The 27,193-nt window shown below is 45.8% G+C and overlaps 1 protein-coding gene across 1 annotated transcript in view; it reads right to left on the bottom strand.

The window, feature by feature from the left end:
• Positions 1-1,665: 1,665 nt before the first annotated feature.
• LOC101067800 (B-cell lymphoma/leukemia 11A-like) overlaps positions 1,666-27,193 on the bottom strand; it is a 30,127-nt gene continuing 4,599 nt past the window's right edge. Inside the window, exon 3 of the mRNA XM_011613034.2 lies at positions 1,666-6,946. Within this exon, the coding sequence (XP_011611336.1) occupies positions 4,968-6,946 (1,979 nt within the window). The 3' untranslated portion in view covers positions 1,666-4,967. The remainder of the gene's footprint in view (positions 6,947-27,193) is intronic.

Here is a 27,193-nt window from a genome sequence, read left to right as displayed (position 1 = left end):
ACCTCGGTCCATAGACAAAACACAGACTTTGTTTTGTAGCCGAGCCTAACCTGCGAGTCTTGTCTGGGCAGTGCTCCTCTCCTTTCACCCTATCCCAGCAATCCTTAGATCGTGTGTGTGTGTGTGTGTGTGTGTGTGTCAGCCAGTGGGTGTCAGCTGTCCTGGGTGATTAGTGCTTTTATATTGTTCCAAGGAGCTCGGACCAGGCCCCCCTTCATTGCACCAAGGCACAGCTGCAGTCTGCCTCTCCATCTTTGCTCGTCAGCCTTCCTTTTGCCCGCTGCAACTCGAGAGACAAACTCGAGCCCAAGACAAAAAAATAAATTAAGAATTAGAGGAAGAGGGATGGACGGAGAAATAAACCGTGACAGAGGACATAGAGAGAATGATCAAAAAAAATGGAGGGATAGTAGAGATATGGAGGAATGAGCCTCTATATCAAGTTGGAGGAAACCAGAGGGAGCAGCGGCAGATGGGGAAAAGTGGCATATTAGGAGGATTAGAGAGTCAATTCAGCGCACTGAGTCTCTCCTGGCCAGGATTTCCCCAGCTATGCCTGGGAGGCCTCCGCTGCTTTAAACACAGTGGCAAGCCAGGACAGATCATGAGGAGAAGAAACATGTGTGTGTGTGTGTGTGTGTGTGTGTGTGTGTGTGTGTAAGGATGGGAGGGGGTTGCACATATTTAATTATTGTAATGAGCCACTAATTTCTAGCCTTCAGTAGGATCCATCTATCCTATAAAGAGTTAAAAAGGTAGCACAACTCTGTTTGTAGTTCCTTTTTTTGGTCGCAAATGAAAACCAAGTGTTTCTGCCGCCACGGCAGACTTTTCGAGTCAAAGAGCTGCGCCTGTTGTCTTTACGAGTTAAGGACATATGTCTACACAAGGAGCGAGAGGAGGGGGCCCGGGGATGGTAGGCAAGGGCTGAGAGTCTGCTATGGGAAAACTATGCCTGCTATGCACAAGTTGTTTGGTGGCGGGATTTGTGGGCCAGAGCATTGTTGCTCTCTTGACATTGAACTTGGGTGATCGAAGACAAGAGGGGGAGGTGTTAACTACCACGCTGAACATTACAAGTGTGTGTGTGTATATGCACACACGGGCGAACAATTCCTCGCCCCACACACCCGCCCTCCCCCCCCACTTCCTTGCGACTCTGCTTTATCTTAACTGTCAACACCTGGCCTAAGCAGGAACCTCTCTCTATCTGTGAACTTTAATCTGGCCCTGCTAGGCAAACAGCTCAGCGCTCGGACGAAGAGATTCTGGCACATTCACCTTTCTTTGCTTCAGTTGCAAAAGGTATATATATTTAGATTTAGATTTATATATACACATACTCACAAATACTGAAGGCTGTGAACACAGCTCACATTGAGGGGAAAAAATAAAGAGACAGAGGGGGGAGAGCCAAGAGGGGAAGGGAGGGTTGTTGGAGATACAACACAGATGCTCTGCTGACCTGACAAGGCCACAGACCGGAGATATGCAGTGAACCTCCATCCCCATGATGGGCGACTCAAGCTGCGCAGGGCAAACGCGCCGAATCAAATGTACACAGTGGACTTGGTGCCTGCATATGGTGAAGGTTTTGTGGATCCGAGCGCCTCACAGTGCTACTTAAAACCGACAATGCTGATGAAACACAAAAGCACCCAAGCGTCAATGCAATATGTATGTAATACTTTTTATTTATTTATTTCAAGACAAAAAATGGCTGAGTGAAGAGAATAATGCAGACAACAGCTGAAAATAGAGTGGCATCTCCATAACTGAAAAACCTCAACGAGAAACCCTGCATGTTGAGTCAATATTGGTCAATGACCTTTGGTCATCAAGTAGACAAATTAAGCAATCACAATTCATCAGGAGGGAGAGAAAAGAACTGATCTGATTTGCATTGGCTCTGTTCTGAACAGAGCATGTGTGCATGTGTGTACGTGTGTAGTCTTAATAAATAATGTCGACCAATGCCACAGGTCAACTTCAAGTTCAGCTCAGAACAAATAAATCGAGAGTAAATACAGAACACAGGATGAAATCAGAATGAAAAGGCAAATGTACCTCAACATCATCAGCAATGACAGCATGTACCGAATTTTCTTGTCTTTTTTCCCCCAGATATTTCGTATATGCCTTGCATATGAGATGTACCATATTTAAATTATAAAGCACCATGGTTCTTTTGGCGAAGAAAAACAAAACTGCAGCAAAAAAGTGTTGTTTTTTTTTTGTTCTTTTTTCTTTTACAGATTGATGTAGAATTGATTGCATATGACAAAAAGGTCTTTTTCAAAAACGGCTGGAATGTTATCAGGTGGTACATGGTCAAGGACAATAAAAAGTTGGCTACCGAGAAAAAAACCCAACAATAGCTCGCATTACTGCATAAAAAATGGCAGGAGAGTAAAATATATCAACAAAAACTAAAAGGATATGTACAACCACCTGTTTTTACCTCATTGCGGCTACTCCAGCAGGACTGCTCGGAAAGGCCATCACATGACCCCTCACCCCCGGAGAACACCTCAACATTTTTCTTTTTCGAAAACATACTTATTTTCAAGCATACAAATTATTCACAATATATTATCCTGCCAAATTAAGAAAATATACGGTGGCAGCTTGTTGGGATTTTTTTCCACTACAGAAAAAAAATGGTACATTGAAACCTTTAAAGAGTACAGGCAAACAGTTAAAAATACAGGCTCCAACATAAATACTATAAGTGCCTACGCTAAGTGAACATTAATTTCAAATACCATTCTAAATACAGGAAAAAAGTCGACCATAGATGTGTTTTGAGCATAGGAACTTACAGGAGTGTGCATTTTCCTATGTTTTAAGTTCTCTCTATATATTTATATATCATAAATCTCTCCCCGATGCAAATTTTTGTTCAACCTGAAGACTTGTGTATAGTAAAGGCGAAAAAAGGACATTTTCATTACACATTACATAGTGATCAAAGAGAAACAACATTAAACAAAAAATAAAAACAAACTTAAATAAGCCCCTCCCCTAAAGATACTGAAGTGTTACTTTAAAAACTCTGCAAGAAAATGTACTTATCATTCAAAATTCGATTTTGTAGGATTATTTTTCTTCTCTCACTTCTGTGGTTGTTGAGGCAGGATGTTTCTATGGCGGTTCCTGCACTGATAGCCTGATGTTTATCGCTCGATGGCTGTCGACCAGTTCGAGTTTCAATCATTTTTTTCCTTTTTTATTTTAAATGCAAAGCAATGACACCACACTAATCTGTCAGCATAAGAGCAAGTTTCCCCTTGAGCGTCTGACTGTAAACTGGGAAAATTGAACAGTGCACATAGATAGTACCAGATGTGAAATCCGGTGCTCGTTTTAGACTCAACCGACTGTACCTCCGATTAGAGAGACAGATACAGAATCCAAGGCAGAGTGACAAGTGCTATATCATCAATATTAATGGGTGGGGGAAAAGAAACTACCACAACAAGCTCTTGAGAATGTTAAAGGAAAAGGAATATAAAATCATGTATAGAACGGATAATAAAATTTAGATTTTTTTTTTTACTAAGATTAGATTGACTTTTGTTTGGGACTATTCATCTAATGGGCCAACAAGAATAAGGTTTCACTTGAGGATTTACTAAGATCTAATCTTTTCAAGAGAGTAAGCACTAATAAGGACATATGCATTGAATTGTAAAGACACCCAGTCAACCCATACCATACCCACTCCCTTGACCCTAGCCCTCACCCTAACCCCTGTCACCCAAAAATCTGCTTGGTTTAGAACAACTTAAAACCCACTCCGTGGTCTGCGAATGGCTGCTGGCAACACTGGTGACACCAAAGAAATGTAATTCTGTGCTAAGAAAAAAAAAAAAACAACTGCAAATTGTTAATTAGAAAAAGAGGAAATCTAAGAGCTCACGTTGGTTGAAACAACTCGTCAGTCCACTGTTCAGCATGGTACTGATGTACCGGAAAACCTCAACTGTGAAACCAATTCTACACAGCACTACTCCTTTTTAGCATGTAACATGCCAGTAAACAGAATCATAACCTGGAGAATAATAATGTACACGAGTCAGGCAGATAGATGATTTACCAGAGATATACATACATCTTTTTTGTTGTTGTTGTTTCAGCTGGTTCCTTACGCTCCACTAAGTCACAAAATGACGGTGGGGGGGGCATGCAGGTGCTTGATGCAAGGACCTGCTTATTCCATATGTGCACAAAAAAAATGTCCTGTAATATTCTCTAGCTGAAACTCTGAGATTATAGCAAAAAGGGAGGATTAACTGATGCAGGTAAAATATCCAAGGCACTCTATGTTGTCATCTTACACCATATTGTTAATTTCATTGCTGTTTGTCAAGGAAATATTTAATGGCACTAGTGCCTAGCAGGACATAGGCAGCCAAATTCTATATTTCTCTATATATATATTTGTATATCTCATCTCAGTCTTGCATGGTAAATCTTTCACAAAGATCCATTTTTAAGTGTAACCCTGCTTGTCTGGATGGTTTGATAATATGACACAAACAGAAATCTGTACATGATATGTAAAACAGTATGTACTGTATGCAGCATGGGTTCTCATAACTAACTTTTTTTTGTTTTTTAAAAAAAATCAACAGTTATCAACAGCAACACGTGTTCAACCAAGCCCAGCCAAGGACATTTTTCTTTCTAAGTAGCCAAAACACACCAAGCATGCTGTCCAGTTACAAAAAAATACAAAAACTTGTAAATTATTGCACAATAGAAAGGCTCAAAAAGTTTCAATGTCTCGCCCCTTGGTGGATTCTGCCTTGAGCTTTTCCAGACGGGCGTGTTAACAGGGTAAACTCACATCCTGGGGTCAAACCCTGATGTCCTTTTCCCCTCATATATCGGCTTGTTAGCCAGGGTCGTGTCTTCACCAGGGGAGCTAAGAGAGAGAGAGCTGCCACTGTGCTGCTCTTTGCCTACTCAGTCTTAATGTCATTAGTCAGAGGGCGGTCACTGTGCCACTTCTTCATGTGTTTCTCCAGAGTGCTGTATACACTGAAAGGCATGTGGCAGATTTCACATTTGTACACGTCCTTGCCCATTTGTCCGTGCGTCTTCATGTGGCGCGTGAGCTTTGAGCTCTGGGCGCAAGCGTAGCTACACAGCTCACACTTATATGGCCGCTCTCCAGTGTGGCTGCGTCGGTGCACCGTCAAGTTGCTGCAGTTTTTGAACACCTTTCCGCAAAACTCGCAGGTGTCATTGCGGCGGCTGTCCTTGGAACTCGGCCTGCCATTGCCGTGGGGGGTGCTGGCTCCGCTGCCGGTGCTGCTGCGTCCCGAGGCGACCCGTTCCCCATCCATCTCGCCAGGTGGAGTGGAGAAGCGCAAGCTGCCGTTCTCTGATGAGTGCTCCGATGAAGAGGCAAAAGGCGATTGTCTGGAATCCCCACCAGTAAAAGTGATAAAAGGGTCCTTGAGTTGCCGTGAGGCAGCGTAGCCAGCTAGCCACTGGGAATACACATTCTCTGAGTTGGGGAATGTTGGTGTGGGTGGGTCAAGGTCCTTTTCTACCTTGATGCGCTTGGACAGTGGACTCAGAGAGCGAGGGCTGACCCCTCCACCCAGAAGCTTCCTGGATAGGTCAGTGGAGAGAGGTCCCAGTCCGTTGATCGTAGTGGTTCCATCCTCTGCTCTATCTGACTCCACGGCAGATTCATCATCGACCACAGGTTCTCTGGATAGGTTCCTGCGCTGCGGGTGCAGAGCGTCACTATTCTGGTGGTGGCGAGCGCCTTCTAACCGAAGGCTGAAACGATAGTCATTCCTTTCCTCCCCTTCTTCAACTCCAGCTTTACTCTCAGCCTCCTCCTTCTCTCCTTCCTCCTCTTCCTCCTCCTCCTCTTCCTCCTCCTCCTCTTCTTCCTCCTCTTCTTCCTCCTCCTCCTCTTCTTCCTCTTCTTCTCCATTTTCAGATACTAAACCATTGTTCTCACTTTTGAACTTGGCCACCACGGACTTGAGAGCATCTGTGGCACTGCCCACTAAATTGCTGGTGCCAGGTTCGGGGGAGCTTGCAGTTGAAAGGCCATCTTCTGACTTGGCATTAGGCACCAAAGATTTGTTCTGACAGTGCGTCTTCATATGTCGCTTGAGTTTACTAGCCTGGGTGCAGGCGTGGTTACAGAGGTGACACTTGAAAGGCTTTTCCCCGGTATGGCTGCGGCGGTGAACTATTAGGTTACTCTGGAACTTAAAGGTCTTCCCACAGAACTCACAAGACTTTGCTTTGAGAGGTGTCCCTGGTTGGATGGTATTAGATGCAACGTTAGGGGTGGAGCGTGAGCCAGATGGTGATTGCGATGTTGAGAGAGGAGGTGTAGCTGAAAATGGAGGTTTAGAACCTGGTTGGAAGGGCTGCAGCAGCCGTTGCATAGGATTGGGCCTGTTAGGGGACAGGGGCGGGGAGGCACCAGCAGCATTCCCAGCAAGCTCACGCAGGCGCCTAGAAAAGTCCATACTTGGAGGAGTTTCGAGTGGCACTGAGTTCAGCCTCATCACCCTATCAAAGGCGCTGGGGTGATGGGTGGCCAGGGCCAGGTCATCCGGGCTGAGGTGATGGCGCGGTGGCGGACTGAACAGCGGAGGGGTCCGGGGATAGCGACCCTCGTGCGGTGTCGATGCTGATTCCCGGCCAGATCCCGATCCCGGCATCCTCAGGAGACTATAAGGACTCCCATCAGCCAGGTGGACAGCATGAAGGGGCGGCTGAGAGGAGACGCAGTCTCCGCCCATCCCAGGAGCTGCAGCCACGCGGGGCGTGAGGGGTGTGCCTGGTTCGCTCTCCAGATAGATGCGAAAGCCATGGGTGTTCTGGGCGTGCTGCAGCAGGAACCAGGCACTGGTGAAGGGCTGCTTGCAGGTGGTGCAGGTGTAACTGCTCGGCTCATCTTTATCTGAAAAAAGATCACAGGGAGGTCTCTTAAAATTCATAATAATCATAATTCAAATTTATATACCCAAAAATCCAACGCAAATAACACGTGGATGATTTAACAGCCGGTTGTTCTATATAATAATCTGACTGTCAATATGTGGAAAAACTGTCTGAATTTATCTGTTAGTTTTGCAGCAGAGTCTTTTATTTTTAGCACATTCAAAGTATGCCACATGTAATATTACTGTGAATATATAGTGTTTCAACGTGGTATATAATGTTCACCAAAAGCATCAGACAGTTTCTTACCAGAACACACACACACACACACACACACACACACACACACACACACACACACACAAAGCAATTTAAGACAACGTGAAATTAACTGACTTTAGCAAGAAGATTAATTAAGCACTCTCCATGTTTTTTATAACTGACATTCACTTCCTGTGACAAACCAATAAAGAAAACAATAAAGAAAGATAACCCATGTAGAAAATATACAATTTACACAGTTGAGTGGGCGCAGGAATATTTCAAACAATAATTGACTTTCAATAGCACTTGTACGCTGACCAGAGATTTGCCTGACAATGTGCGCCTAATCTCGTTAAACACACTCATCTCTCCTCCAATGCTGTGTTTACAGAATTAGCTGGGCTAAAGTGGGACATGTATCTGATGCTGCATATTAATGCCGGGCACAAACCACAGGTCACATGTTATTAAACTGCACCAGTGTTTATCACAAAAAGCATATTGGGGAGGAAGAAATGGTGTGTTTGCGTGGGCAGCGAGGCTCCTGTGAAAAATGCATTTCATGCATTACTTTTCTATTTCTGATATTTCATGCTTTATGGATTTATTTAAATCCTCTCAGGTGGATAGAAAAGGAGAAGAAGGGGAAAGCAGAAGTGAGAGATATGCAAAACAAGAAGCATCCGCCACTTGCAAATGGGCTCCCTCTTTCATCTTCTAGCTTTTTTTTGCTGTTTTTTTTTTTTTACTTCACTGGAGGGCAGTTTTCTAAAGTCATTTACAGACACTGAACCTAAAACCATGCCTATATTGTGCTACAAAAAGAGAAGAAGGGAGGGGAATTGGCAGGTGTGTGTATGTGTGGGGGGGCACGAGCCATCCCTAAGATGGTGGCTGGACAGTCTTGCATGTTTAAAAGGCTGCCATGCATAGGAGAGACAAAGCATTGATAAAGTAGGGAAGAGAAGATGGCGGGTGTGAGGCGGGGGGAAATGCTTTTCACACTCAAACTGAGGGCAGAAGACACCAGTTTATTTATTTATTTTTCACATGGTTCCTCTCTGTCTCGTGCGACCCCTCGAGAAAATCTGTCTTGAAGCCCGAAGCGCGGTAGAAAACGTGTTCCCAATCAAACCTCTACACAAACCTTTTTCTCTTGACTGAAAAGAGTTAAAAGGAGGGGTTACGCTGGTAAATTATGGATCATTACAATCTGCAAAAATTACAGTTAATTGCTGCCACCTGCAAGGGGCTTTGACCCACTATGGAATTTTTCCATCATAAAAAACCCATTTGCCCATACAGGTTTTTTGCTCCGTCTCTCATAAGAACAAAAAAAAAAATGCCCGTTAGATTAGCTTTAGCTGTGCATTTCCTGATCACTGTATGTGCAGGTTTTCACGAATTCAACAGAAATGTGCATAATAAAACTAATTTGGTTGCAGCCCATTCCTCACCTGCATATGGATGACAAAGAAAAGGATTTTGTCAACGAATATTTCTGATACATCTCTGAGAAGGCGCTGATCATGAAAGCGTACGGGAAAACGGATGGACAAGGAGAATTCTGGCACAAAGGAGAAATTCCTAATGGCAACCCAGGATGTTTGTGAAGGGAACGACAGCCCAAGCACACTTCAGAGCTGATTGGTGATTTATTTTCTCATCGATAAACAACGGCCGGTCTCACGCTACGCCATCACAAGCCTACCCGTGGACTGAACCACAAGTAGCCGTGATAATTGGTGTTCCTGTTCAGTAGGCTGATGTGTTGATGGGCGTCAACAGGCCACGATAAACTGTGCCCGGTTTCACAACAACAGCGGAGAAGGTATCTAAATAAGCCAACAATTGTCCTTAATGGATGTCCTCAAAGAGATAGAAGGACAGTTATTCAAAAGGAGAAAAGATACACAGACAAGGCATTTGACAGCCTTCAAGGCAGTTGTGTGGGTTTTGTATTGGCAGGGAGAAAAGCAGAGAAGGGGGGGAGAGACCGGATGATCTTATAAATGAGTATGTCCTATAATGGAATAAAAGGGAGCTCCCTCTCGCTTCGGCCTGTCTGTTTCTCTCCTTCCATTAACTCTAAGTCTGTGGAGAGTTGGGGCTGGAGAGCTCGGACTAATGCTGGATCTCCAGGTCCCTTTGAAATAGGATCAGCAGAGAGGAGAAACCACACTGACAAGCTCTTAGCTGCCATTTCATGGGAGCGGATGAAAAGGGGGACTTTGGCAGAGGACAGCACATAGTGGGGAACGGCGAGAGCACCGGGGAATCAGGAGCGGAGAAGTGAAAGAATGATAATCATAGGAAAAAGAGAAATATAAAGAAGTAAAGAGCAGAACTAATAAAAAGAAATGCTGGTTACGAGCCCCACCGTGTATTTCTGTAAAAGGCGGCGAGTGGCTGCGTGTTACGGACACTGTGCACATCTGTCAGGCACACAAACGCAAAAAGGAAAAAGAAAACAACTACACAAGGCCAACAGATGCAAGGTCGCCGAGGAATTTATGGCGGCTCGCACCCATTGTGCCGCTACAGTCACCATTTTCACACCAGACAGCAGTGTTGACCAGACAAAGCAACGGACCTACACAGTCTAGGAGACCGAGGCACCAAGTACATTTTCACATGCAGATTGCTCTATTGTTAGTGACCCAACCCCCCAAAGTCTAGCGCGAGGCTCTCTCAATCGCCACACACGCGTGTGCAAAGAGTGACCTTACTGGCGTTTTAATGCCTTCATCCAAAAAAACTGTTGGGCTGACGTAAACAAACAAAACAACAGACCCCAGCACCATCGTGACCTTGACCCCGTGTTGGAAGGTTAATGATGCACTAAAAACGGTCAACGACGGTGTCGTTTGTTCGCTCCATCAAACCCACCATTGTTGTACCAACCTCAGGAAACTCTTTTCCTCATCCACATTTCACCCGTGTATTTTTGTTTGTTTGTCCTTGACCAAGCCAGGACGGTGTGGGAGGGGGGGTCACGCTGGCCTGGTGTGACCACGCAGCTCTCACTCATATTGGTCATTTAGGTAATGGAGAAAGGAGCTAACAGGATTAGCTTGCATGTCTTTCCAGACGGAGGAGAAAAGAGCAGCCCCACAGACACACGGACCTGTTGGCTCCTGAAGTTATCAGTGGCAGAAGCACTCACGCAATCCTGGAAAGTGATTATGCTAATAGCAGGTCTTTGCCAATATTCATAAGTGTTTATGGGTGTTGGAGTGAGAGCCTGGGGATGACAGAGGGTTGTCAATACAGTGCCTCTTAAGAGTGCCTCAGCCATAACTGGTGTTAATGTGATTACGACTCTGTTTATGTCATTAAGGTATTCATAGGCAGGTCTGGACCAGGTGAAGGGTGAAACAAGAGAGGACAAGTAGAGGAAGACACTGGGAATGCAAAGCAGTGCTGGAGGCACCCATTACAGATTTTTTTTTTTTCATTTTTGGATGTTGCCACCTGCTTCGTACATGCGTAGCCCTTGAAAAATGAACACATACTTAACTTTTTAACCCATTTCCATGAATGCCACCTCTTTATTTTAAACCAACGGGAACAAAATGCAGAGAGAATAAGTGGGCTAAATCATTTTAAAAGGTAATTTATGGGCACCTTCTGATGTTTTTTTTTCTCTCAAACTGAAACTGCAGGTTACATCAAAAATTTTAAAAAATCTATTCCTCTGCCTTTCTGTCTTAGTGTGTATAAATAACTACCTTTATCCCCACAGCGCACACATGGTCACACACACACACCCCTTTGTCCTGGTGCTGTATGTTGAGCCACTGGCCACGGACAAAAGGTTTGTTTGACCAACACTTGTTCTTCAGACAAAGCCGGATGCAGGAAATACGGTTTAGTAAACAGAAAGTCAGCCAGAGACTTCAACAGACCTAAATCCAAGTCTTTCACAAATCCAGCATGGCCCAGGGCCTGCAACCTTGGCGGGTGTTCGGAGACGCAAACTAGACAATTAGGAGAGTGGGCCACATGAAGGGAGGTTCAAGGAAAAGGTAGCATGTGCGAGAATGTAGACCTGACAGAAGAAGGACTGAGGCAGACAGGAATGGGAACAATGCAGCAAGAATTGGGAAACAAAGTGGAAGGCAGATGTCCAAGGTAAGGAGGACTTTGATGGCCTGTGCCCAGTAATAAATAATCTGCTGGCTGCAGCTTTGGCACTGATCAAACTTTAAAACATTTGACCTTCCATTTTTTTTTTGAACGCCTTCCTCTAGAATCTGAGTTCTGATCTGACAGGAAGCCACAAGGACAGATAGTGCTAATGCAGAGATGACTGCATGAGGCACACACAAAAGATAAATTAATGCGTGCACGTGTATACACTGGTACATGATATATATGATATATATGATATCCGCTACAATCATTTCAAAATCAGCAGTTTTCTACCTTTTTTCCCCCGTGTAACCTTATTGCCTTTGATCTTTTTGTGCTTGAACTGCATTTGAACTGACCATCCACCCACCCATCCGTTCATCCATCTCTCTATCCCTCCATCCATTCATCTAGTCCAGCTAAGCCCAGCTGGACAGCTTAGTGCCTGGGCGCGGTTCGCACCCGGCAGACCTTATAATAGGCCAGACCAGCCGTGTGTATGGCGCGGATCATTATTTGCTCTCTGCTTACCAACGTCAGTGGGAGGCCGCACAACGTTGTTTCTCATCAGCGGTACAGTGAAAAGACCTCTGGGCTTCTAAGCTTAACCAGTCTAATTAAATGGACTATCGCTTATGCAAGTATCCAGTGAGATTATTTATCGAGTTGGTATCCACCTCGCAGGATGAAACCCCGTCAACAAAAGCTTGCACTCGGTGGAGCAGGTATTAAATAAAGGAGCGGAATCAAAGGAAGCAAACACTGTCAGTGTCACTTTAAGCACACATATCCAGGTACATAAAGTAGACTTAATCAAGCGTGAGTATTTTTGGAATCCAGCAATATCCCAGATGGTTGAAGAGTCTGTGAACACTTCAGAGGGGAAGTGTCAAAAGTAACCTGTCAAGGAAATGTCTGAATAATCTGCAGCTTAGGCAAAAAAGACCAGAGATAAAGAGGCTAATGAATATTTCTGAATACAGTGGATGGCAACAAAGCAAGCATTTCCACTTCTGCAACATTTAGAGCGGCATATGGGCTTTTTTTTTCTTTACAAGCATCATTTTTGTTGGAAGGGTGTGGACAAAAAAAGCCTCTGTAAGACATGAGGCCAGCAGCCTTTAGCTACACTATCTCTGCATAGCTCAGCTTATGACAGGCTGGCGTCCCTGCAGAAAGGATGGAGGGGGGACCGAGGAGGTCGGCGAGCTGCACATTTCTGCATAAATCTCAGAAAGATAGCATCAGGAGAGGAGAAAGAGGGGAGAGAGGAAGGCAAGCAGCGGAGGATGATAAGGCCCCCGGGGCAGGACATTCGACACTGTCAAAACTGTTTCGTCTCCTGCTATTGGACGAGTGGAGCGCGTTATGAGCCTGCATACCATTTGCCAGGACACAATCCGGCTTCACCGGAGCATACAGGCCTCGTATCTGACCTCTCTGCTATACACTCCTCCACAAGCACGCAGGGAACCGAGGAGGACAGCACATCACTGCATGGACGGAGACTAAAGATCTCTAATGACCGCATTAATGCTTGTGTTCATTATCTGCACCTTGATTGAGAATACAGGTATTTTAGACCTTTGAAAGGAGCTCAACAGCATAATGACCCTGGCCTGTAACTGGAAAGTCCCGTCATCAACCATCCCTATTTCTTTGGAACTCACTAGTCACTTTGAAAGATGTGCTGTTGTTGTGCAATATGCAATCTTCTAATTACCCAATCGAAAATATAAATAAAGAAGGCTTCACCTCATGTTTAAACCAAGTTTGACTAAATGACTGACTAGGAGTTATGTATTTTATGTCTTATAATATTTTGGGTAGTTACCGAAATGATCTGGAAAACCAACGGCAAAAGGAACTGAGAGACGTTGTGGTGAGTGATAGTCAAAAAATGTCATCTACAGGCTCAGGCCTGCAGTTAGGAAAGCTAAGCTGATGGTAGTGAGAACACACACACACACACACACACACACACACACACACACACACACACACACACACACAGTATGTGAGCAAACACTTCAGCCTGTCTGCAGGTTAGCGTCATTCTTCCCAGTCCCTCTGGCCTTCTGGCCCTCATACAGCCTCCATGCTCTTTTGTTACTCCTCCTTCCATCACGCTATTTCCTAACACACACTGATGACAGAACTGAGCGAGGTTAAAGTGGTTCTGTCTCAACCAGCCACACACACACACACACACGCATGCACACAGTTTTCCGGTATTTTTCTTTCCTTCAGTACTCTGGGACAGCACCTTTGGCTGTGAACACCTGTGCCACGATACACCTCTCATCCTTTCCACCTACTCATTTAGAGCCAGGGATATCTCAAACCACCCAACAGGAAACTGCACAGACTTTTCTGTATTCCTCCTACCCTTGCCTGAGGTTCTCCATCACTGTAAATAATACTTCCAGAGAAATTTAGACATAGGAAGGAAAACCAGGGAGCAAAAGAGGGATAACCATTGCTATCACAGCTTGGAAATGTGAATCTGTAAAATATAAAAGGCTGGATTAAAGATTTCCAGGGTGAACTACAGAAAACTCAAAGATCAAGCTCATGATAACCTCAGTTCTTAGTTCTTCAACAAACACAAAGTAGACCAGAAGCTCTCGAGCACAGGCCATCATTAAGAGCCCAGCAAACAAGGGCTGATTTAAACATGCAGTTATTTTTCACCCTGTCCTATCACCTCAGGGTGAGAAGTCCAGGGCATGTGAGCCAGGGCCAACCAGAGCAGCTCGTTATGCATATGAGCCTCAAGGCCCTATGGAGGGACACGGCGCTTTAAAACAAGAGGGCCAGTGTCTCGGAGTGTCTCGTGGCCCGAAGCTGTGGAGGATGAGGGTTTAACACGAGTCCCATCTGCTGTGTGTGACTGTGCACACGGTGGTCGAGTGGTTAAGAAGGCATCAATAGCTGGACTCTTTAGATCGAGGGTATCTCAGGGTCAGATGCGGCTAACAAATCCATTTTCCTTAGAAATAGACAAGTGGCGCGTACATAGAGATGCTCTTATACATGATGCGACCAAAGAACTGAACACTGGACTTTTAGTAGAACCCGATTCAATCGGTGTATTGTCTTTAAATCTGGGTGTATCACACATCCGCATTTAGCCAATTAAATCCATCACAATTTCATGACTCCATACGCTATTAGAAATGATGTTCCCTGTTCTTCTAACAAGGACACGCTGCTACCAGCGACGCCTCAATGCCCCAACCCACCAACATCACTTCAACCGAAACGGCGTTTCATTTGCAATTATTAATTCATTGAGGAGAAAACAGTGCCGGGCCATTTCTCCAACTAGACACTCTCCAAATCATGATTAAATTTGCAATATGGCCTCCTGTTCAGTCCCATTTCAGCCCCTCCAAGACATTCTGACAGAAGCAGGAGGAGACATGGCAGAGCAAGGACGTGGTCAAATATCCAAAGTGACCTACAAATGTTTCCTTGAGGGCACTCCTGATCAGCATTCGAACATGACACTAACTCCGCTTCCATGGTGTTCTGGAGCACTGCCCAAAGAATTGCTTAATCAACCAAATGAGTTATTATACCACACAACAGTATTTATTCTGCAGCACAGATTTTAACTTCATGCGCAGCTTCAAAACTGGGCAAAGACAGCCAGTTAATATTTGCATGTAACACTGGCCATCAATAACAGCCCATAAGATGTATGAGCCATATGTTTGGCAGTGGCAGGCCACGCTTCACACAATCCTTCATCTCTGAGGCCTGCCTTGCAACATTCCTGCCTACTAATTGAAGACATGTGGCGTGATCAGCCACCATAGCGATGGTGGGGGGAGGAAATGGTGGACAATAGGACTTAACGTGACAAAGACAATAAGCCGTCTCCTTAACATCAGATCGCTATATTTTACAGCTCATTTTGATTTCAATGCACGCTGGCCAAATGATCTGCAGTCAGTCCTCTGCACCATCGGGTCTGGGGGATATATAGCACATGGAACCTTCCGCTCACTCTCCCAAGAGGTGTGTCAGGAACATGCATAGTTTCGAGTAGTAGTGAATGCGATATTAATTAAGGTATCCAACCTGTAGGTTCCTTTGTGCCCAGCTGTAGGACATAAATCAGGCCTTTAACAAGGCTACAGCCCTGATCTCAAACCATGCTGGAATGCTACCTGCACAGCCATGCCAAAAATCTGTCTGGGTCTTGGGCTCCTATAGATCACTATGTTTATAAGGGACTGTAGCGACCTACTCTGGAGGAGCGAGAAGAGGGTGGATGGAACACAGGAGCGAAAACGAAGGGGGTGAAAGGGCGGCAAGAGCTATTTCTATTAAGGTCACCGGGTTTATGCAAAGCACATGCCCTGCACATTTACATGGACTTAGGAGGTGTTGTATGTTAAACAAATCTCCTCAAAAACTTTTGGATGAAAATCAGGTACAGAATAAAGAAAAGTACACAGGATGGAAACAAACATCTGCAAAGGTTCAGCAAGAGCCAAGGAGTCTTCAGCTAAAAAGCATTAATAAAATGTTCTCTGGTGACATAGTAGTTAATACAGGGAGAAGCTAAAAGCTTTCAGACTTCAGAAAGAGTAGATCAACAGAGCTTGTGAAGGAAACATGTGTGCCTTTGGTGACAGAAGGATTTATTCACAGACAGCTGCAGGACGAGATGCGCCGTGCATTTTAAGACCGACGGACTGTCCGACTCTATGAATCAGTCCACTTTCGAGCCATCAATTCTGCATATAAAGGGTCCCTGAACCACAGTGGCAGGACATGTACATAATGTCAGTGCACACACAATGAAACGCACAGTCACACACTAGAATATATTACTGAAACACAACAGGGTCAAAACCAATGCATTACATTAGTGCGGCAGCATTTTCCACTGTCATGCTAACACTTGTGGAAAGGCTTACAACTTAGCCGTCCATGTATAAATAAGTATGAAAAGTACAGTGGTTTTGGTTTAATGACTGACCGGGGGATGGTTAGTGCTTGAATCTAGGCAACGTCAACTGCACCACCACCTGATTTATGGACCAGATGTTTGTGAAATTGCTCGTACAAACTTTATTCGTGCACAGCACGGGTGGATTTTCAATATAAAGAATAGGCAATGCGCTAACAGCGTGCCGTGCTGTTGAGAATTGTTCAATTAAAAATTGTAATTAACGAATTGCCTTCACTGTTGGGTAATCACGTTTCCCTCTCTTGTCTATCTCTCTCATCACTTATATGCTAACAACAATGGTTGGAATGTAACTTGTAACTAACACCCTGCCAATGAGAACTTGGGTTCCCAAGATCCCCGTGTCATTTTGAGAGAGGCTGACGATCCCTGAAATGACACTGAGGTCATGGGAGCATCAACCCTGGCAGACTGCTCATGTTCCATTCCAGGGGATGAACTTTGTAGGTTTGCACAAGGTCACACTGTAAAGGTCCTATAGGCCCGCTCCATACATGTACAGCTGATAGGGAACAGGCCAACACTGACAATCTGTGGAGGTGAACTTTTTAGAGCGATCACATGTTCCTTTCACAGGGCCATGTACAGTAAATAAAGATATGTTTAAAAACACATGTTTGGTCTTGTAATGCATGGCCTTTAGTGCTCAGGTTCTGTTTCATTATACTTTCCTTGTCCAGAGTGAAAGTGGATGAAAAAGGGATTTAAGGGCAGTGAAAGAACATGCATATTATCCAGAGAGGGAGGGGTGTAGCTGAAGGGTGTCAAGAATAGTATAAAAAGCTGTGAAGAGTAGAAGAAGGGAAAAACAAAAGAGTAGTGGACAGCTTTATACTGCGGCACCCCATTCTAGGTTACATTAGTGACAGCTGCTTCCTTTGTGTGTTTTTATGGCCCGGCCCCGAGAAAAAGCTGCTAAAATTTCATTTAATCTGCCTCAGAAACTCAAGTGTCCGTCACACGCTCAAACAAGGGAGCCTGAAAGCACCATGCTCTCGAATATCTGAGGCAAAATAACGCTAATAATATCTCCGTCCACGGCCGTACAGGCAGACATTTTGTGTAACCGTAGAGGGCTCGCCTGTACCACTGGTGCATGGGAAACTGGCCCCGTCCATGGGGAGGGCATTAGTGGCCAATGAAGGAGCTGGGCAAATGTTCTCATTTCAGTTACTTTCACACCCCCCCAAAAAATCCTACTTTCGCTCACAGTCTGATTGCATCAAATCAGCTAAACCCAAAAAGCAAAGAACAGGAGCGAAAAACTGTTAAATGATCCCTTAAGCATCGTCCCATCAAAACAAGCAGTACATGAAAACCGCCTACTACAAATCCAGTTGTTCAAGACGCACATACCACAATAAACGTCCTCTAGCATTTCTCTGGCTGTGTCAACTTGACAAAAGGATGGAGTTTTGACAGCCGTGGTTACTGACAGAAAGCAGCAGTACAGGCAGCGGTTGGGCGCAACTTCCTCTCCAGACTTTGGCTACACAAAGCGACATGCCCGCATATGTCCAAATACATTTAATTCAGATAAACTGAAGGAAAGATTAGGGAGCGGTTGCTTGTTTCGCATTGTGGTGCTGCTCCTGCTTGGCTCGAGAGGGGAGGGAAAGAAGGACAAGGAGGTATTCTTTGCAGCGCTCGGGAGGAGAGGAGAAGAGAACAAATCAAAATATTTTGTTACAGGGTTGTTGCAAACATTGACTGACTTTGCTGGAGGTTTTCTCTGAGAAAGTGGGTTTTTCCTTCATTAGATCATATTTAATATGACTGAACAACCCCCAAAAATTGGTTTAACGCATGTCAACCACAAAGGACTGTGACTTTATTTTATTCTTTTATTTTTTGCTTGTCCTTTTCACAGGTAAACTTCACAACTTTACAGTCCAATAATGTCACTCTGGTGTAGCATCGATACTTTTTATGCCTTTTTGAGAAATGCGCCAAAGGCATATAAATTTCAATTTTTAAAAAAAGGGGGGGGGGGGAGGATCTTTAAGGGAAAGTAACACTGAAGCATAAATAGGTGCTAATGAAGACAGCATGCTGTGGGGGGGGGTAAATTAACCTTTTTAATTGGAGAGTGGTCGTCCTCTTTGGACCCTGCAGTTGGATCCAGAGTGCTGACAGATGATGAGAGGAAAATGGCAGGCTTATTACAGGCAATCTGGCCTTTCAACTTGGCAAAGCAGAGGAGTACCAGAGCCTGGGGAGAACAGGGCATGTCCAGCATGGAACGCGCTCCCTGCCAGACCGCTCGCTGGCAGCGGAGGGCTTGCCTCAATAAACCTAGGGAATGGTTATCTTGGCACTTTGAACCCGGGACTAGAGAGTTGCCATGTGGAAGCCCGGTTCCTCGTCTGATAACAATATTCTACCCCTTCAGGAAAAGCGGAGACGACTTTAATGAAACAGGGCAAAAAAATTGGAGGGAACCGGTCGGACAGGTAGGGGCAAGGGAGGGGTGTGAGGAAGGAGAGAAATGCACGCACTGTTTGGGTTCATGTGAATCTGCACTCATGCACACAGACACACACAGGCCTGTTACATCTGCTCAGAGTTCAGACAGAAGAGCAGAAAAAAGATGACAGAGAGAAAAACTCCCTGTCTTGCTGTCAGCCTGTGTGTCTGTTTATGTCTGGCAACACAGGAAAAACAAAAATCAAGGTCAGGCGCTGGATAACCTCTTCACAACAGAACTGCAGGCCTGTGTTAACATGAGGACTCATCATTTGAAGTTTTACCTGGCCGATTTAACTCGGTTTGGGCTGTGCGAAGCGTCTAAGATGGCCTCGCTCATTGTCTCTGTCCACTAGACAGTTGATGTAAACATAATTGGGACGCCCAGTCTTTGGTGCTGACCCCATTAGCTAGACGTTCATGGTCAGCTCTAGGTCACTAAGACAAAAGACAGAACCACCGATCTTAAACCTCTTTTCCTCCCTTAATACCTCCCTCATCTCGGTCAGTCCGTCTCTCGATTCTAACTTTATAATTTTCCGTCTCACTCTTCCTTTGGATATTTATCCATTCAGGAATAACTATCCTAAAGGAATACATGCAAACTCAGCACAACCTCTCTCTCCCTCTATCAGTAATCTCTGTCCACATCTCACTTGCAATTTTCTAATTTACTCTCTCTGTCTTTGTCCATAATCACACACCAGACACATGGCCGAAGAGAGCAGACTACCATCTGGGAGTAGTGGCCAGCTTTGTCTGGGTGTGTGGGGGGGTAAATGCGCCAATACGACCCCCTTCAGTACACACACACACACACACACACACATGCAATCTTTGTAGCCTCAATCACCCTCCCTGTCCAAGTGTGAAGGCTCTTCTCATCCAATCTGCACATATACATATGCAAATTTGCAGGGGGGGGGGGGGGGGGGGATTACCAAAAAAAAACAGCCGTCATCGCATGAACACAAACCGCGGCAAGACATTATGTCGGCAACGGGGTAGCCGAAGCAAGAGTTTGGGAGAAGAAAACGGGTTTTCCGAGAAAAGGAGCGAGAGCTGGAAGGTTGTGCCAAAAAAAGAGCGCCTGAAAAGCGGAGATGAAAAGGACCTGCTTTATAAATAACAAATTAATGTGAGCGTGTGTGAAATACATGCAAATGGGATTGCACGCATTTACATGGGGACGCACGTAAACGCACGCACACATGGACAAGCAATCCTACATTATCTATGCCTGCCCTGCAGCGTGCATGGGATGAGATTGTGCATGAAGCTCCATCTGATCAGTGGGGACAAGACGCTACCTTCGCAAGAGCTGAACTTTGTGGAACTGCTTGATTTGATTTCAGGCAAATAAATTACAGGATGATGCAAAGTTTTTGTTTTTTTTAACGACAACTACATAACATCATATTTCTGGAATGTCTGAATTTCTGGAAGCGTTAAATTAAATTTGCCAAATTAAGACATCTAAGGCGCATTGATAAAACCTTGATATCATGAGTCGATGTCTCCATGGTAACTGAAGGTCTTTTGTCCACTTTTTTTTTGTGACTGACCATGAGGCCTGAATGGGGACAGGGAACCAGACGGAACAACAAAGAGATGGACACCTGCAAGGTTAGTGGGAAACCTAATGTATGCCTGACCAAGTTCCATCCAACCGCATCAGCAGTTCACCTTCACAGTCCGAGCAACAATCACGTTTCTCTGCATTAAAATCATGTGCACATCTGAAATCTCATCAACACTTTAATCAAGAGAGTTGCTAGCTGGAGCTCAAATGAGGTATCAGATGTTTTTTTTGTTTTTTTTATCTACACTCCTGCAGTGATAAAATCTCATTTCCATGAAATCCTTACAAGTTCCTGACGTGACAGAGCTTTCTGATGTGCTGTCTCCGGGCCGCGCGCGTGTATGGGAAGTAGAAACATTTGAAGTGTGCAGCGAGCAACCTGCCTTTAAGACTCAAGGGATACATCCCAGTCGTAATTAGGAGCGGTGCCGCATGCGTATATCATTGGACATAGATATGATTTTGCCTTGGGTGTGTATTTATGATGTATAGGGACACAAATAGGTTTCCCTCCCACACGCAGCACAACAGTCCATTATGTACATCTTCCATATCAGATTCTCTCCCCTTCAGTTTTCAGCACTCTCATGTTTGCTGTTTTCAGTGCACAATAGATGCCGTGGTGTTAAGTTCAGGTTGCCCCAACAAGAGGAGAACGCCGACACCAGGCAAACAGATTTTCCTACTCTTCCCACCCTGTTTATGACGGCTCCCTTCGTCTTTCTCTTTATTCCCACGCTCTGCTGCTTCTTTTCTCCCTCTCCTCAGCATTGTCCCGTGTCCTCAGGTTAGGGGTTCTCTCTGTTTCCTCCTCTTAAAGCCTGGAAAACGAGGAGAGAGGAGGGCTGAGCGACGGGGCCTGTCTGTCCGCCTCCTTCGGCCTGGTTGGCTAACCGGTCTGAACTGGTTTTGACATAGGTGAACCAGAGACGTGTCCTCTTTTGCCTCTGGACAAAAACGAGCCGTGGAGACATTCCACCCACAGTCGGCAGGTACGGGGGAAGTGTGCAATTGTGCACTTGTGTGTGTGTTTGTGTGTGCCGGTCTCCCAAGACCTCAGCGGCCTGGCCCATTGCCAAGTTCATCTGTTAATGGACAGCGACTAGGAGAGCTGCCCCATCCCCCTCTTTCCAGCAACCATGCTGGCTCACGACCCCCCCTTAACCTCCCCAACCCCCAGCCAGGCCTGCCCAGATACAGACCCCTCGCTCTCCCTCCACCTCCACTCCCTTTCTGTCCCTTCCCCTGAAAGCTATATCATTCCCTTTCTCCTCCTCCTCCCCGCCGCTGCCCCAACACTCTATGCTTCTCCTATTCAAGATAAACAGAATGCTTCAAGTTCAGGGGACACCCAGGGACCCTTTAACAAAGCCATCTATCATGCTGTCTGCCTCAGACTCCTTTGGACTTAGTGGACTATGCTGCTCTCTCTCTCTCTCTCTCTCTCTCTCTCTTTCTCTTGGTATTTCAATTTGAGTCCCCTTGTTAAATTCAAAGATCTTAATTTTCATGAGAAGCAGATGTGTACATCTATCCTGTAAAGCAATGTCCAGCAATTAAAAATATATTTCATTACAATCACGCATGCAGAAGAAATTAAATAATGCCATCTCGTGGCCGGCTGCAAAACAGAATGAATCCCACCTCCCTCCATCCTCGCCTAATGACTGCTGGATTTTAAGAAACAAAGTCCAGCCAAGTCAAACGCAGATAAAATGTACTTATCTCCCTCTCCCTCCCTCTGTCTCTGTCTCTCGCTCTCTCACTCGTTCTCGCTCTCCCTTCAAATATATGTGTGTGGGTGTGTGAGTGTGGGCGTGTGTGTGTACGGACCGACTGGACACAAACCAGCCGGCTTGCCTGATAAACCTGACAGACTTGCTCTCGCTGATCAGGAGCTGGACAAGTTACCCATTGTGTTTGTGCTCCCTCCAAGACCAGAGGAGGGAAGGCAGCCCCCCCCCCCCTCCAGCGGATCCTGTCTCTACTGTTAAAAGGAGGCAAACTTGCAGCGTGATGGAATGCCACTGAGCGGAGAGCTGCGCACACGCGTCGGCAGCTTTCTCTCCACACCTCTGCAACAGACCCCCCCCCCCCCATCCGTGATTCCCCCTCGAAGTCAAACTGTGGGACGATTAACCAAACTGTCAACAGCTTAATAGTGGAGGAATAAGAGACTGACAGTAGAGCTGTGTGTAGAAAGAAGGACCTTTGTGTGAGATGCTTTCTAGCTTATAGTCCCTATCGTCCTACTTTCTTGTATTTTATTCAAAACTTTAAAACTGTAACTGAAAATCATACGCGTAAAATTCTTTATGTCTTTGAAATGAGCCAGGCAGCTCCAGTGAAACCGCAGGTAGCTTTCAGGTGACGTCTGCCAAGGACGCGCACTCTCACCACACAAACATTCACATGAATTTTCTATCTCACTTCCTTCCTTCTGCCTTTCTTCTTGTCCTCAAGTCTCCCAAGCACACAGTGGAAGCCCCCAAATACCCGAGCAGCTGCCGTCCTCTCCGGCAGCCTGCATGGAGGAGGGACCAGCCTGCTGGTTTTAGAGCCTTAAATTATCCATTAGATGTTATCAAGTTGTAGCACGACGATGCCATTCTGCTAGGAGCCATCAATCTTTCATGAGTCCCAGGCACGGCGTGCACTGGGATGCACAAGCAGAACCTCCCTCTACCTCTCCGAGCATGCCGCCCCGCCTCATCCAGCTCACCGGATTGCACGCAAACTTGGACATGTACACAGAGCGGAGTGGACATCGGCGCACAGTCAACAAATACACATGCTGACATAAATGCGGCCAGGTACACGCTCTTGCACTCAAGCTCCGCAGAAACAAGCTTGTTTAGTGAACACCCAGTTCTACATTCCTCGCCTTGTGCCTTTCATCACCTTCTAGGTCACCACGCTCCCCCGGCCAAGAGAAAACTAACATTTTGGGGCCGACCATCAAAATTAACATTGCCTAAAATGTAGCTCCCACCTCCACTCCGCAAAGCCACCCATCCACCCACTCCCCCCACCCCATTGACGCGCCCTGGCAAGCACGCGGGGCAGACATGTTCAGAATGTGCTCCAGTAATGGGCTAATCAAAAATGCAAAACAATTGGCAATTACCGTATGGGGCCTTAATGGTCATTAGAATTTACAACAAGGTAATGAACTGAGAGTCAGCTCAGCCCATGCATATTCATAAAGCAATCAGGCCTTTGAAGATTAAAGAAGCGCTTCAAATTTAAATGAGGCTGCCAGCATGTTATCAGTGAGATACAGCCTGCAAAAGTAAAGGGTGGCTGAGACAGGAGTGTGCATTCACGAGTGTGGGTTCACGCACGTGTGTCTGTGAGTAATGAAAGTTGGGGGTCAGTTTGGTGCGGGGGGGGTGGGGAGGGGGCACGGGGGCAGGCGGGTGGCAATGGAGCAGAGGTGTGAGTATGTGTGCGCGCGTGCATCCGTGCATAAATGATGCTGCTGTGCGTCACTGAATTGCTGTGCTCGTTCGTTGCCCGTGTGCTTTTTTTACTCCAACTGCACCGTATAGCCTAAAGTGATTCTAATGAGCGAATTAATACGCTCTTAAAAATGAATGAGGGCCCCCCCCAACTTCTGATCATGGCTTAAAAGATGTGGGATTTGAATCTGAGATCAAATGTACTGCAAACTCAAACTATTAGGAGGAACTGAGCTTTCGAACGCAAAGCTCTCCGAGGAATAAGGAACCTATTAGTCTGTACGGTATTTAAAAAGAAATAATCGACAGCAAAACTCTTTACGTGTAAATGTGGCATTTTGTAGAGACACAAATAGTAAACTGATGTTTCGCACGGCAGACAGAGAGGCCTTCCACGTCCTGTCCCTCCCTGTTTGAGATAACACTGGCTAGACGCTGCTGTTGATGACCACCCGTCCACTCGCCAAGAGGCGCAAGCAGACATTATAAAAAGCTCAGGGCTGGGACCTGCATGGGTGCAGATAGCAGGAGAAGGCTGATAGCGCTCACGATCACTGGGTCCAGACAACATAACCTTCCCGTTGCTGTGGCTCACCCATGGCCTCTGAGTTATCACCGCGTGTGTGAGAAAGACAAAGCGATGGCCTTACAGTGCTACAGAGCGGCACACTATAGTCACAATAGGAGAGGTTGAGCTGACACGGCGATAACCCAGGTATCCCAGATCAGCATTAATCAGCTGTCAATAAAAGATTAAGAAAGTTTTCTTTCTTGTTTTCATTTTTAAAACTGTCCTGCTTCCTTAATTACCATATGTATCCTTTTTTTTTTTTTTGCTCTCGTCTGCTACTTCCTCAGCTACAGCTGTATCAAAGGCACTTTTCTTCCCTTTTTCTGTTCTGTCTAAAAATAAAGTCATTAACCTGCAGGTGGTGAAGCCGACGGCTGGCGTGACAGGCCCTGACGCTGTCAGATGACCCCTGACCCTGTGATGTGAGTGCCTGCCACGCTATTGACAGGACAGAGGCGGAACACACTCATTTCTGAGCATACTTTTTTATCCTGTTTGACGTGGCGGTGGACAAACAAGGTTGTTTCTGTCGTACAGCGACAGTGGGTAGAGGCAAAAGGATAAAACAGTGTTGGGTGAGTGTGTGTGTGTGTGTGGGGGGGGGGGCTGTGCACTTAAAATCTATAAAGGAGGATGAGACAAATATCGTTGGGATCATAAAACAGGTGTGTCTGTTTACATTTGTGGGTGGGTTGGTGACTCGATGCATGTGTGTGTGTGTGTGTGTGGGGGGGGGGTTGCATACTTGAACTAGCCTCCACCTGAATGGCCTGAGGCTGTGGTACCAGGGTTGTTAGAAGACAAACAGAGACACAGGAAGCTCAAGCCAGGAGCCCGGAGGACACACACACACACACACACACACTCACTGTACCTACCCTTGAGTACACACATTCACTCCAGCTGCCAGTCAAACACATACCGGCTAACTCACCATGTCTTGTTTCGTGAACTCACAAAATATTGCTTTAAAACACAGATACACCTCTCCTACCTCCCTCTTACACACCCACACACACACACACACACACACACACACACACACACACACACACACACATTCAGAGTCGGGCCCATCCTTGGGGCCTAGTGCTTTATGCCAAGTCTTGCCTGGTGTGGTCAACACAGGGGTGTCCTCAATCAAAGCTTGCCAAGTCAAAGACCCTTTCATGTTCAGCCTGCACGCCCGGAGTCGTCAAAGCTTTAAACAGCCCAGTGCACATACATTCTCTGCCTCTCTCTCGCTCACACATACACACACACACACACGGTAAGCTATAAACAGTGGTCAAAGCCACAGTCACACACAAAACACATGCACATATATGCACATTCATTAGTTCAACACCACATCCACACTTGAGATATAAACATCCACTAGACTTGAATGCAGCCGCAGCCAATAACGCTCAAGCTAACAACAAAGGCTGACGTATGTCCACCCGCGACATATATTTGTTGTTGTGGAGCTTGTCCTTTATGAAAAATTCATTCTAAAAAAGCTCCCGCTTCACCTTCATTAAAACGACGTGGAGCCCTCGTCCAAAAATAGGAGTGTTTTTTTTTTTTTGGGGTGCCCAGAGCGACTGTAGGATCAAATTAGAGTCAGTTTTTACAGACAATGGAGTCCTTACTGTGAAAGTATTAGCTGGCGTCCGATAATTACAATAGCATGTGTCCGTGCCTTTTCACTAACAATTAAAGTGATCGCAGAAACAAAGGCGTCCACCACATGTGCACTTGCAGAGCGAGCCATATGCACGTGGGGGCACAGGAAAAAGATATCACTACTAAGAACGGAGCCTCCCATCCAACCACCACACACACTTCAAGAACTGCCCGGCCCCCCCCTCCCCCCACCAGTTCAGATACCCGGAGTGTATACATGTGTGCTCATGAGAGGGGGGGGGAGGCTGGTGGTTTGGAAAAAAAGGTGGCAAAGTGCCAATTCGGAGCCTACTAAATACCTTTGTCTCCACAACACGCAGGGACAAACATTACAGGCAAGCTGCTGCAAGATGCAGCGAGCCGTTGGGGGAAAGCGGCTCAGTCGTTACAATGTTTTCCTCCTCGTAAAAGACAAAAAAAGATGGAAGGTGTATTTCCATGATTAACTCGGTATTGATTCACGGGTCCTGAGCCAGCGCACGGGAGGGTGGTTTATTTGAGAAGCTACGACGGCCTCATTAACGCGCACGGCTACATGGGCGGGAACACGCGCAGTGCTAATGCTTGAATCAATAAATACAGGATACGATAAGGTGGCGAAGCTAACATACGAATGTGGGCACACGCTCAAACTCTGGTGAGGAACGCTGTATTAATGCCCATAAAGGTAGACGGTGAGGTGCGCATAAAGAAATGTGCATCGGCTCTGTGAGTTAATTAATGTGCGTTAACAAAAACAAATCGATACTCTTGTGATTACGTTCTGTAACGATAACGCGGTGTGAGAAGCCATCATCTGGTCTTTCTTTCCGGGGCATTCATAATCCTCCGATGTTTCTGTGCATATCTTAAAATGTTTATCATGCAAATGATGCTACGCAGACTCCCTCCTCCTCTGCCCTCTTGTAATGGCCCTGCAGCTTCAGACGGCAGACCCCAGCCCCAGCTGCAGCCGCTGCACCCCCAGACTGCCTCAGCTGTCCCAACGACAGCGACCGAGCGGTCTCAGAGCCCACCCCGACCCCCTCCCCCCTCAACATCAGAAGCCTTAATCATTCAGGATGTCAGGAACTTTTAGTCTCGTGGCCCCTTCCCTTTAAAGTCGCTGTGGAATCACTTATTTTGAATTACAG

This window comes from Takifugu rubripes, chromosome 17 (assembly GCF_901000725.2).
Source record: "Takifugu rubripes chromosome 17, fTakRub1.2, whole genome shotgun sequence".
Lineage (NCBI taxonomy): Eukaryota > Metazoa > Chordata > Actinopteri > Tetraodontiformes > Tetraodontidae > Takifugu > Takifugu rubripes.
This window is presented reverse-complemented; position numbering and strand designations above follow the sequence as displayed.